Here is a 13,283-nt window from a genome sequence, read left to right as displayed (position 1 = left end):
TTGCTAGCTGTATTACCAGTGGCAAGGTAGTTAATGTCTCCCAGCCTCATTTTCTTCATCTGTAAACTGAAATGTTATCAGATTGTTCATCAACAGAAACTGATGTCATTTTATCAGTGGAAATGTTATTGAGCATCATCATTTGCTTTGTGCTGTACCCCAAGGGCTATGGGAATTTGACACCTTACCTATAACTGAAACCTTCTATTTGTATTGTCTTCTCCATTATTATGACCTCCATGAAAGCAAAGGCTATCTTACTTTTCTATTTGTATCCCTAGAACTTAATAAATGCTTTATTTACCTATTCATTCAAACTGAGGATACTAATAGCAACTATGTCACAGGGTTGTAGTGAATATTAAACAAGATAATATATGTAAGTCAATTCACAAATTTTGAAACCCTACATAACTTAGTTATTATTATTATCATCACTATCACCACCATCATTGTCATGAGGGTATACATTCTAGGAATAAGGGATGGCTTCTTCAAAGGTGAAGAATCAAATGATGCATTAAGCTGAAAAACAGGTTGAAGCCAAATTGTTGTTGCTCTTGAATTATTTTTTCAGTTGTATCTAACTCTTTGTAACCCCATTTTTTGGGATTTTCTTGGCAAAGTTACTCAAGTAGTTTGTCATTTCCTTCTCTAGTTCATTTTACAGATGAGGAATTGAGGCAAACAGGGTTAAGTGACTTGCCTAGGGTCACATAGCTACAAAGTGTCTAAGGCCAGATTTGAACTAAAAAAGATGAGTCTGCTTCACTCCAGGGCTGACACTCTATCCACTACATAACTTAGTTTCCCTTGGGTGTCAAACAAATAAATCTAGAATTTATATGACTGGCAATGAGAAACTATAAAAGGTATTTTTTAACTACAAGAGAGGAAGAATCAGACATGTCTATAAAGAAGAGTACTCCAGGAGCCATTTGTATGATAAATTAGAGTTCATCAGAGAGGTTTAGATCTACAGTAGTATTCTAAGAAAGGAGTAATTAGAGCTTGAATGAACTAGAAGCAAGGGGGAAAGGTAGGAAAATAGAGATATACGTGGCATTATATCAGTATCAATGGAATTGTTGGAATATAATGGAGAAGCTTAAGAAAGACAGAAACTAAATGAAGGAGAAGCAAGAGTCAAAGATTTGAGTCTCCTTAAGGAGTACAGGGATGGAATTGACCCAAGGAAGTAGCAAAGCAATGCCAGTTAAACAAAGATGATACTTAGTTCAGTTTTCCTGCTACAGCTGAAGTATCTGCATGGACAGTTTTCAAAACATTAGACCAATACAAATCCCATTTGGCTTGAAAATTTGCATCTATCCCTCCTACTTATACTTCTGCCAGAGTCCCAATTCCCCATACCTACCTATTGCTTCCCATCTCACTAGACTAAGGGATGACACACATCTGCCAAAGGCAGATTAATTCAGAGTTCTTCTGCAAAAAAATATTCCCAAGGAATTCAGAGTAAAAGGGATTAAAATACAGGCAGGCATAAATCAAGCTTACTGCCTTTAGGTCTCCCTGATATTTTTAGTCCCTGGGACTGTGGGCCAGTATTTTCATTTTCATGACTAAGAGTGGATATTTTAAGGTAAGGAGTAATTCTTCTTGCTTGTGCTATGGAAATATTTCATGTGACCACTTTCATTCACTTAGCAAATATTTATTTAATATATGCTTTGTATACAGCAATATGCTAGGTACTATGGGAGATAAAAATATATATACCACTCATTTATTTATGTTTTCATTCATTTGACAAGTATTTAATGAAAACTTACTCTGTACAAAGCACCATTCTCAACAGAATTCACATCAGTTCAACAAACACTAAATGAGCATGTACTATATGCAAAGATACTGGACTAGGAACTCAGAATATAAAGGTTGTGCCTCCCCTCAGGATCTTAGAATCTATTAAGGAATATAAGACCGGGACAAAATTAGGCATTGTTCTTATTTAACAGTCGTCAAGTAATGTAGGTCAACATCTACTCTGTAATTTATAGTCTTAAGGTTGTCTAAACTGTGGGTCGTGACCCCATGTGTCATGACTCACAGTTTAAGAAATGCTGAAGGGATCAGGAGTGGAAAAGTTTAAGAAGCCCTGGTCTCAGCTACCTAATTACCTAGACAAAGTTTCCAAGAAATCCGAATGTAAAGAAATTACTCTCAGATAAGAGAAATCAAGTTTCAGGGAAGAGAAGTATTTGAGATGAGGCTTTGAAAGAGGAAAAGGATTTCAATATGCAGAAATGTGAAAGATGTTTTAGAGTAATTGCCAGATAACTAGATATTGATGAGTAGAGCAGCACAGAGATAGTTGGGGTGGGGTATTTGGGGGGAGAAACAGTCTGAGTAAGGACAAATAAGCAGAAATTCAAGTTGTGTCCTAGGAACAGTGAGTGGACCAACTGGCCATAATGGAAGGAATGTATTGGAGAAGTTTAGACCTGAAGTTTGAAAGGTATATTGGAACCAGACGATGGGTGAGCTTGAATGCTAGGACAAGATAAATTAGGGTCAAATGAGGGAAAAGCTTGAAAATTAGGCTAAATTTGAACTTTTTCTTTGGCAGAACCTCTTAATAATAATGTCAGGAATTTTGTAGTAATTTACACATATTATTTATTATTTTATTTTTTAACATTTTTCATTTAATTAAATATTTCCCAATTACATGTAAATATTTTTTAACAATCATTTAAAAAAAATTAAGTTCCAACTTCTCTCCTTCCCTCCTCCCTTCCTTTGGAAGGCAAGGAATTTGATATTGATTATATATGTGAAGTCGTGGAAAACAGATTTCCATATTAGCCATATTGTAAAAGAAAATACAGACAAAAATAAAACAAGAAAAAAAGAAAGTAAAAAAAAAAAAACCTTCAATCTGCATTCAGAATTCATCAGTTCTCTCTCTGGAGGTGGATAGAATTTTTTATCATGGGTCCTTTGGAATTGTCTTGGATCATTATCTTAATTATTATTAATCATTATTTTAAATAGCTGAGGCTATCACAGTTGATCATCCTTGCAATATTGTTGTTGCTGTGTACAATGTTTTGCTTACTTCACTTTGAGGTCATATAAATCTTCCGAGGTTTTTTTCTGAAGCCATCCTGCTCATCATTTCTTATAGCACAATAGTATTCTATCACAATCATAGAGCACAATTTATTTGGCCATTCCCTAGTCAATGGGCAGCCCTTCGATATTATACAATATTGTGCACCTTTGGGTACAGTTCCAAACTGTTCTCCACAAAGATGGGAGCAGTTCACAACTGTAATAATAGTGCATTGATGTACTAATATTTCCACATACCCTCCAGCATTTGTCATTTTCCTTTTCTGTCATATTAGCCAATTTGAGAGATGTAGGGTGGTACCTCAGAGTTGTTTTAATTTGTATTTCTCTAATTAATAGTGATTTAGAGCATTTTATATGATTATTTCTAGCTTTGATTTCTTCTTCTGAAAACTGCCTGTTCATATATTTTAATCATTTAATCATTTATTGACACTAATGTCAACTTACTTACACTGTGTCAATTTATTGACACAGAAACGACAATATTGTAAGGATGATCAACTGTGACAGCCTCAGCTATTTAAAATAATGATTAACAATAATTAAGACAATGATCCAAGACAATTCCAAAGGACCCATGATAAAAAATGACTCTTATTTCTTCAAATTTGGCTCAGTTCTCTATTTATTTGAGAAATGAAGCCTTTATCAGAGAAATTAATTGAAATATTTTTCCCATTCCCTGTTTTCCTCCTACTTTTGGCTGCATTAGTTTTGTTTATATAAAAGCCCTTAAATTTCATGTAATTAAAATTATCTATTTTACTTCTCATGATCCTTTCTATCTCTTGTTTGATCCTAAACTCTTCCCTCATTCAGAGATCTGATAGGTACATTTTTTCCAGGTTTTCCTAGTTTACTTATGATATTACCCTTTATGTCTAAATTATGTATGTATTCTGGCCTTATCTTGGTATACTACGTGAAATGTTGGCTTAAACCTAGTTTCTGCCAAACTGCCCTCTAGTTTTCTCAGCAATTTTTATCAGATGTTGAGTTCTAACCCCATAAGCTTGGATCTTTGTGTTTATCAAACACTAGATCACTATGGTGTTTTATAACTGTGTATTGTGTAACTAATTTCTTCCACTGATTCACCACTCTATTTCTTAGTCAGTACCAGATTATTCTGATGATTATCACTTTGTAATATAGTTTGAAATCTGGAACTGCTAGGCTGCCTTCCTTTACATCCCCCCCCCCGCCGCTGATTTCCTTGATAGTCTTAATCATTTGTTCTTCCAGATGAATTCTATTATTATTTTTTCTAATTTTATAAAATAATCATTTAGCAGTTTGATTGTTATGGCACTGAATTAGTAAGTTAACTCAGGTAGAATTGCCATTTTTGTTTGTTTCACCAATTGTTTAGATCTGTCTTTATTTCTGTGAAAAGTGTTTTGTAATTATATTCATATAATTGCTGGTTTGTCTTGGCAGGTAAACAAGTATTTGTCTATATCTATGTCTGCAATTATTTTAAATGGAATTTCTCTTTCTATCTATTGCTACTGGGTTTTGTTAGCAGTACTACATATATTATTTCATTTGAGCTTCATAGTAGATACTACAGACTTCATTATCCCCAATTTAAAATGAGGTTACTAAGGCTCAGAGAAGAGACTTGCCCATGGCCATGCAGCTAATAATTATTAGAGGCAATATTTGAACCTGTATGTTCCTGACTCCAGGTCAAGCACTCCATCTCTCCCTTAAAATACTGACCATATTATTCTGAGATAGATTCATAGGAAAAAATCTTTTGAGATTTCTTGTCCAAATTCTTTGCCCCATAAAGGATTATCCTTGAAACCCTATCAGAGAGATAAGAATATATTCTATTTTTAAAGACCTCCACAATTTTCCTAGAAGTTCATTTTTAAAGACAGTATTCCTTAAATTTCAAATCTACTTCAAGCCCACAGACTTTTCATTTTAATTTAGCAGGGCTTAAGTATACCTCCTTTTAGTTATACCTAAGAATAATAAATAACTTTTTATAGCATTTACTACATGACAGGCATTGTGTTAATCCCTTTACAATTATTATCTCATTTAATTATTTGATCTTAAATTTTTATTCATTTTTGTTATTTCATTTTGATTTTTTATGGCACAAGTTTATTATTACATATACACTTCTAGGCTACCTAAAATGAAGTGGCAGATTGAAGAACATTTACATCACTTTGTATTAATGTATAGAGTAATGGGAAGTTAAGTGAAGAGAACATGGTAAGCTCTGCAGAAGGAAAAAGACATCAAACAAGTGTTTTTACCAATTGTATGATAGTATTATTCCTACTGATATCAATATTTTCATTCTACCCTCAATAACAATGTAAAATAATTTCTAAAAGTGACCTTAAGAATAAGTTAATATTACTATGGAAAACATAAAAAACAGAATCACAGAAGTTAATAATACTACATAGGATTGAGTTTATAGTGCTTTGTAGACCAAAGAATCATAGAATCTTAAAGCTGAAAAAATATTTTAGAGTTGTATCAAATACAATTGTATGAATACGAATCCACCACACATCAGTCAGGACAAATGATCATTTAGCCTTAACTTAAGAACCTTTAGGAATGGTTCTCTCTCTCTCTCTCTCTCTCTCTCTCTCTCTCTCTCTCTCTCTCTCGGCAAGCCATCCTGTGCATTAGTCAGTCTTTCCAGCTTTTGAGCCAAAATCTGATTCTCTGCAACTTTTTTCTATGGCTCCTAATCCTGATTCTGAGACCAAGAAGAACAAGTTTAATTTATCCTCCATATAACAAGTATTTGAAGACAGTGCTCACATTATTCTAAGTCTTTTCTTCTCCTCATCAGTGTCTTCCACTGAACCTCATATGGCATGACCTCCAGTCCCCTCATCATCTTTGTAGTCCTTTTCCAGATGAACTATGGCTTTTTAATGTCCTTAAAATGTGATGCCTAGAACTGAATAGAGTACCCCAGATATTATCTAATGGCAAGAGAGTATGTATAGAGCCTTTATCTCCCTAGTTCTATATGCAGTGTCTTTGAATGAAGCCTTAAGATTATATTAACTGTTTCAGATGTCATGTCACACTGTTGACTCACATTGAGTTTGTAGTTCCCTAAAAATTACAGATCTTTTCCATAAAAACTATTGTCTAGCCATGTCTCCCTTATCTCATACTTATTTAAGTTGTTTTTTTAAAATATTTGTTTGCCCAAATTTAGATTCTATCTTAGTAGCTTTGTCCTATTATCTTAGTCTAACAAAGTAATGTTGACTCCTGATAGTATTGTTTAATTGTGAACTATCCTTCTCAGCTATATGTCATTTGCAACTAGATAGCCTTCATCCAAATTATTAATAAAAATATGGAGAAAAATGATGACCAAGGACAGGTCACTGGGAGACTACAATAGAGTAAATTTTAAAGTTTATGCTGGTCAATTACTGACTACATATTGTTTTCTGCCATTTGTGCTGTTCTGAATCTACTTAACCACACTATTATCCAGCCAAAATCTCTCCATCTTTTCCATAAGGATATCATAAAAGGCTTTATTAAATACCTTATTGAAGTTCAGGTATGCTGTGCCCATGACATTGCTCTCATTTACAATGTAGTAATCTTGTAAAATAAAAAATGAGATTAGTCTAGAATGTCTTGATGAACTGATACTGTTCTTAGTGATCATTATTTCTTTTTCTAAAAGCTACCAAGACATTTCTTTCTTTAGTCTGCTCTAGTGACTATCTAAGAATTAAGGGAAACAGTATAAATGAAGTCAAACATACTTCCTTATCTTAAGGTTTCTAGTTCACCTTGTTTATTACCCAAACTCAGCTTGCTTGTGTATGGGCAACTGAGGTCATGAATCTTATTACTGCTCCTCTTCTTAGATACTGCCTCTTGATAATTATTCATCTTCTCTATCAATGCTTGTCTTCCTATGTTATATCATTCTCACAAGAATTTGTCTCAGTTGATGAATGTGGTGAGGTTTCTTTTCCCTTTATTTTCATTTTTAAGCTCTCTTAAGCAGACCCACTCATCTCCAAGTAAACATATTTTATCTACCCTTGTTAAGTATAGTCCATTCCTGACTAAGATCCCATCTTTATCTCATTTTATTTCAGCCTATGTATTTTTTTTATTTTTATGCTTATTTGTAAGTGGAAGTTGGCTTTAAAACTGGCACTTAGATTATATGGGGGAACATGGTCTTATGAATCTGTTTTTAGTGCCTGGAAGATTCACGCCTGCCAAGAATAAATACTGTAGCTAGAAATGTAGGTAATTAAACTGATTTCTATTTAATTGAATTTTACTGTTAAGCTCTTCACTTAAAATTTAGGAATTGAGGTAATGGAAGAAAATTATTCTCAGCATAAACATTCTATTTGGTGTGCCCTTACAGTCTGAGTAAGAATATACTAGTCCTAAAGCATTTTTAGATGCAACCCAAATCCAAATTATAACATATTCTCAAACAATAATGTGCCTTTTGTCAGGCAAACTATGTAGAAAGTTCCTGTTATACCTCCCCTTTGCCTCCCCCACACCCTCTTTTCTACATGCTCTTAAAAATTATTCTATTAGCCTTGATTATAACTCACTTTTAATTCCATAACCAAGAAATTGGCTGACTAAAGTTGCCCTTCACAGGTTTTGAAAAACTTCCTTCTATCCCTCAGTAGGAACAATGAAAGTCTGATCTGAAGCAATAGTATCTCTTTTCTAGCCTTTTAGCTTGGTCATCATGGGTCATTTCACCATCAACTTCCTAGTTAAAGCCTTGAAAAGTCTAACTTGTCCCAATGTAATCCTTCATGGAGAAACAACTTTTCTCTGTCTTGTCCCTAAAACTATTCCATCTGATCCTTTCTTATCTCATGTAGAAGTACCTCTTTACTCAATTTCTTTTTGTTCTGGTAAAACTTACTTCTTTCTTCTGAATCAGTCTTCCCATGTGGGTCTACTCTAACTCCCCCTCCACTCCCATTTATGTCCTCTTGGTTAAGGTAAACTCATGCATTAGAGAATCAATAGAGACTAAACAATTTCCATTCATTCTCAGTTGGAGATTTTCAATCAATTTCACATATTACCATTTTGAGGCACAGGCCTGCCTTGACTCCTCTCTCTTCCTTGTGGTGAATCCCTCTCAGCCCCAACTTGATGGTGTAATTACAAATAACAATATATGGCAATATTGAAAAATAAACATATTATTTGAGCTCTAGCATCCAGTTGTGGGGCTATTGTAGTAAACCCCTTTAAAGCAATTTACAGATAACTGAAGTGGATGTAGAGGAGAATGGGATAACATTAGTATGTCATTTACTTTATATGTATATTTACTACTGGTTTCCTTCATCTCATGAATATCTCACCTTTTATTTGACAAGTAAGTTGATGATGAATTTCACAGACTTCACTAATTCTATGAACAGAAAAGCAGATAGTTTATTTAGTGAGGATACAGCAAAATATGGTCCTAAACCAAAATATTGTTCGTGGTGAAGATGAAGCCCAGCAGAAGTTTCCAGCTTTCTCCTAATAGAGTTGTAGAGGTATCAAGTGTATGGACCTAAGGTCATCAATCATATTGGGAATGTTAGTTTGCAAAATAAATCTTACCTTTCTCATGATACCACCTTCTAAAATTCTAAGTTAGACTTGGTTTTGGTCTTTTTGATCTATAATACCTCTTGCAGCTTATTCCACATTTTGGGGCATTTGATTGGTTTATTGTCTTCTCATTTTTTCACATATGAATGTTTCCTTAGATAGATTGTAAGCTTCTTGAATATGTCAAATACTTTTATATGTGTGTCATATCCTCTTATGATAATATTTAGCATTTATATAACACTTTAAGATTTGCAAAGCACTTTACAAGTATTGTCTCATTTTTCTCCACAACAAAGAAAGGAAGTGGATGCTATTATTTATTTCCATTTTACAAATGAGGTAGCTGAAGCACAGAGAGGTTAAGTAACTTGCTCAGGGTCACAAAACTCAGGTGTATCTGAAGTTGGGTGTTCTATTCACTGTGCAATGTAGTGGCAAGTACAATATTATGCACATACTACACAGTCAATAAATACTTGCTGATTGAATGCATATTCATATTAATCTGTAGTGGAAAGAATCGAGAAAAGATTGTTAAAATACCAGCAGTCCAGTCTTTATTTTTCCACTGAATCAATATGACTTTGGGAAAATCCTTTGAACTCTCTGGACCTCAGTTGTCTCATTTACAAAATAAGAGGGTTGGACTAAAATCATAAGACCATGGACAATTAAAGTTGGAAAGGACCCTACAGATCATCCCCATGATCAAACTGAGTCCTAGAGGGGTAGACTTGCCCAAATGGCAAAGTCGCATATTGAATTAGTTAACAAAATCAAAACCAGGACATAGGTTTCCTGATCTCAATCAAGTGCTCCTTCCACTGTATCAATCTACTTTTCAGAAAGTCTTTTATACTTAAAAAAAGAAACAAAAAAACCCCCCAAAAAACATGATTTTCAATTGCATTCACTGATCAACACAAGTATAGGTAACAGATATTTTCAAGTTCAGAAAACTTGTGTCAAAGGAACCAATCAGAAAGAGTAATTTTTCTTAGCTTTCTTGGTAGAGAAAATATGTACAAAACAAATTATATAATTCTCTTTCTTTTGTCTTAAATGATTTTTAGCAAGCTCCATTTCCAAGATTGGCTCTGACCCTCTAAAAATTGTGCATGATGCTGTGGAAGAAACTACAGATTGGATCTATGGATTTTTTTCATTGCTGTCTGATATCATATCTTCTGATGGTGAAGAAGAAGATGATGATGATGGAGTCGACACCGATGAAGGTACAGGAGAGGTGTTTAACTATTAACTAATAATTCTTCATGTATTACCATGACATATTCAGTTTTAACCACATGTGGCACTGAAGTCAAGCCAGAAAATAATGAAATGTATCTCCAGCCCAGTACTAACAGCATATCAACTGGCTACTCTGCTCAGTAAATAGGTCTCTATAAAGCTTTCATTTTGCATTCGATTTGCCATTACAGCTACAATGTCAGAGAAGAGGGCTAGATCATTTGATACTGTAAACTCATGAGAGAAACACATTTCCAGATGCTGCTTAGGATAAGACTTAGTTAGTCCACAGCTTTATCTCTAATTTTGAGACCAGAAGGACTAAAAGGGCAACAATGAAACGAAATGTACACATAACATTTAGGGAACCTGGAGACGGCCTTTTTTTTATTCCACTCAGAACAGTAGGAGGTAATGCTGCCACAATCTCAACTGAGATAGCTGAACTGGATGGGTCGGGGGAAAGCAGAATGCAATTCTATTCAGTGCGACATAATTATGTAACTAACCTAGCTTTTCTGTTATATCTATCAGGGTAACGGGAAACTGCAAATATTTTAAAAAAATACATTCAATGTATTTTGAGAATAAAGAAAGGAAGAAAAAACAAAAAAAAACAGTTTTTCACAACCCTCTTTTTAAAATGATAGCTCAGTAGCTATTTACATGTTAGCTTTCAGAAATAAAGGTCATAGGTAGTGGCCTACTGTGATTTGATGGGTGTCACAGCCTTGTCAGGCTAACAGGTGTTTATTATAAAGCCCCCTTCTTGAACTCATTTGATGGTTTTTAAATTTTCACTTTTGATTCATTTGGCCCCCCGGAAAAGGTCAAAATGAAGATCAGAGACAGACTGAAGAAAGCATGATGTGAACCTGTTACTGTCTGAAATGATTTCCTGCCATAATTTTGTTAAACGCACAGAAGTGAAACCGCCTTAAATGAATATGTATAAACCAAGATTATCCAGTATTGAAAAGCTTTGAATTTGGGAGACAGAGGTGAAGGAGGTTATGTGCAAAAACAAATAGACTGCAGTTCATCTGAACTTGCTTGTCAAAATTAGCAATGGAATTTAATATGTACATGAAAGGAAAAGAGAAAATAGAGAGACAGTACTGTCATGCTGAATATTTTCTAATTTACTCTCTCTGTCTTGGATTAGGACAAGAGGAAGAGCCTCCCTTGAAAAAATATGGTGAGTTGTTTTCACTTTTATAGAAATTCTTTTCTTTCCTTCTTTTGTTTGGTAGCGTTAATGTTCATTCTCAAGAGAAATTGAATATTTTTTCTGTCACTTCTGACACTGTTTGTCTATGCTTAATGCTTAGATTAAAATTTGTATATGAGAAGGGAGAAAGAAATGATGTGTCTCTTATACACAGAGGATCTACAACAGTGCATTGAGAAAGAGGATTTGCTTGAGTTCACTAGGCTGGGCTTTGAGTGTCCAGGCTCCCACACTTACTAGCAACGTGTCCTTGGGCAACTTAAGCTTATGAGTCTCATTTACTTCATTTACAAAGTTGGGGAAAAATACTTGTGCTATCTATGTTGCAGGGGCCTTGTGAGAAAAAAAAATGCAGCTTAAAGCATAACATAAATCAGAATCATTATTACTACTTGACTTGCTACAATTATGGGGGGTGCTTATTTGTTCTCTCTTCCAGGGGTGATATATTTATTCAGGTTTTTTCCCTACTCATCGGTTCTCCCTCATGACTAATTGCCCTCATTTGTAAGATGCCTTCCTGGGTTTAGGACTGTAGTCTCTTGCCTTGGAAAAGCCTAAAGTTATTCAGACCAGAGTTGTTTGTTAGGAGCCTACTCTGAAAAGAAAAAAAAAAACTGAGATAACTACCCCTTTATAACTTTCTCAATACTAAGGCACTCTTTAAAACTTTACAGATGTTTTGAAAGAATGGATAACTAAATTCATAGGGAAATTATTTTGCTAATACAGTGCGTTTAAAAATTTGAATACTAGCTATGTGATTGTGGGCAAGTCACATAACCCTGATTACCTTATCCAAAATCAAACCAAACCAAAAACAAACAAACAAAAAAAAAGCAAGAGAGAAAAAGATACTGTTTGTGAACTATACTTATAGAACAGAAAAAAATTTAGTTGTGGACTAATATGTGCATATGTCATAGATAGCTAATGTCATCATAGAAGTCATTTAGACCTAGAGAGGCAACATGATATGATGGAAAGACAATTAGAGTCATGAGACCTGGATTCAAATATTGACTATTACTTCCTTATTTTATAACCATAGGGAAAGTAAACTCATGAGCCTCAGTTATATGTAAAATGGGAATAAGAATACTATATGTAGTATAATGGAAATAGACTGAGAATCAGCCTTGTGGCCTCGAGAAAGTAAAAACTTCTCTGAGTCTCCTTTTCCTTGTGTAAAAAATAAGGATAAGAATGCGTGTAGTATCTACTTCATGGGGTGAGTTTAAGGGAAGAAAGTGCATTGTAAAACTTAATGCACTATTAAACAACAACAACCATCACAAATTGAGCTATTTTCATTACTTAACCCACAAGGGTGTTATAAAGAAAGCACTTTGGAATTTTAAAGTATTCTATAAATGCTGTGGCAGTGTGGATAGAGTACTCAACTTGGAGTAGGATGTCACCTGGGTTGAAATTTCATGTCTGATGCATAATAGTTGCTGATTATGGGTAAATCATATTATTTCTCAGTACCATAGGCAACTAATGCTTTGATGAGACCATATGAAGTTTTTATGTTGGGATTTCCTCTGAATTGATGAAATCGGATTTGGACCACTGTCCCTCAGAAAATATAAATATAAATCTTTGTTAGTTTAACTGCTACATTATACTGAAGAAAATGAGGCCCAGAGAGGTTGTGTGATACAGTGGAAAGATAACTGACCCTGGAGTCAGAGAACCATGAATCAAATCCCTTCTCTGATGTTTATTTCTTTTGTGACTTTGTAATGGGCAAGGTCCTTAACCCTCTTGAGCCTCAACTTCCTCATCTATAAAATGAGGGGGTTGTGTTATATGGCTTCTGAAATCCATTTCAGCTGTAGAGGTATGATACTTATCAAGTTACATTGGAGAAAGAAATGACAAACCACTCCAGTATCTTTGCCAAGAGAACCCCAAATGGGGTCACAAAGAGTCAGACCCGACTGAAATGACCAAACAACAAAAATGTATTATATAATTTGATAGTGGCAATAAGAGCCTAGAACCCAGGTCTCTTGAGTCCCAGGATGGTACTCTTAACACTGTACAGTGCTTCTAATGATGCATATAATTT

General features: G+C 34.4%; 1 protein-coding gene across 1 annotated transcript in view; it reads left to right on the top strand.

Annotated features, from left to right (window-relative positions):
* TRDN (triadin) overlaps positions 1 to 13,283 on the top strand; it is a 134,746-nt gene that overhangs the window by 29,697 nt on the left and 91,766 nt on the right. The window contains exons 3-4 of the mRNA XM_027848580.1: positions 9,798 to 9,959; positions 11,141 to 11,173. Of these exons, the coding sequence (XP_027704381.1) occupies positions 9,798 to 9,959; positions 11,141 to 11,173 (195 nt within the window). The remainder of the gene's footprint in view (positions 1 to 9,797; positions 9,960 to 11,140; positions 11,174 to 13,283) is intronic.

This window comes from Vombatus ursinus, unplaced genomic scaffold (assembly GCF_900497805.2).
Source record: "Vombatus ursinus unplaced genomic scaffold, bare-nosed wombat genome assembly UNPS02006779.1, whole genome shotgun sequence".
Classification (NCBI taxonomy): Eukaryota; Metazoa; Chordata; class Mammalia; order Diprotodontia; family Vombatidae; genus Vombatus; species Vombatus ursinus.
Note: the sequence above shows the minus strand (reverse complement) of the source record. Positions and strands in the feature narration are given on the sequence as shown.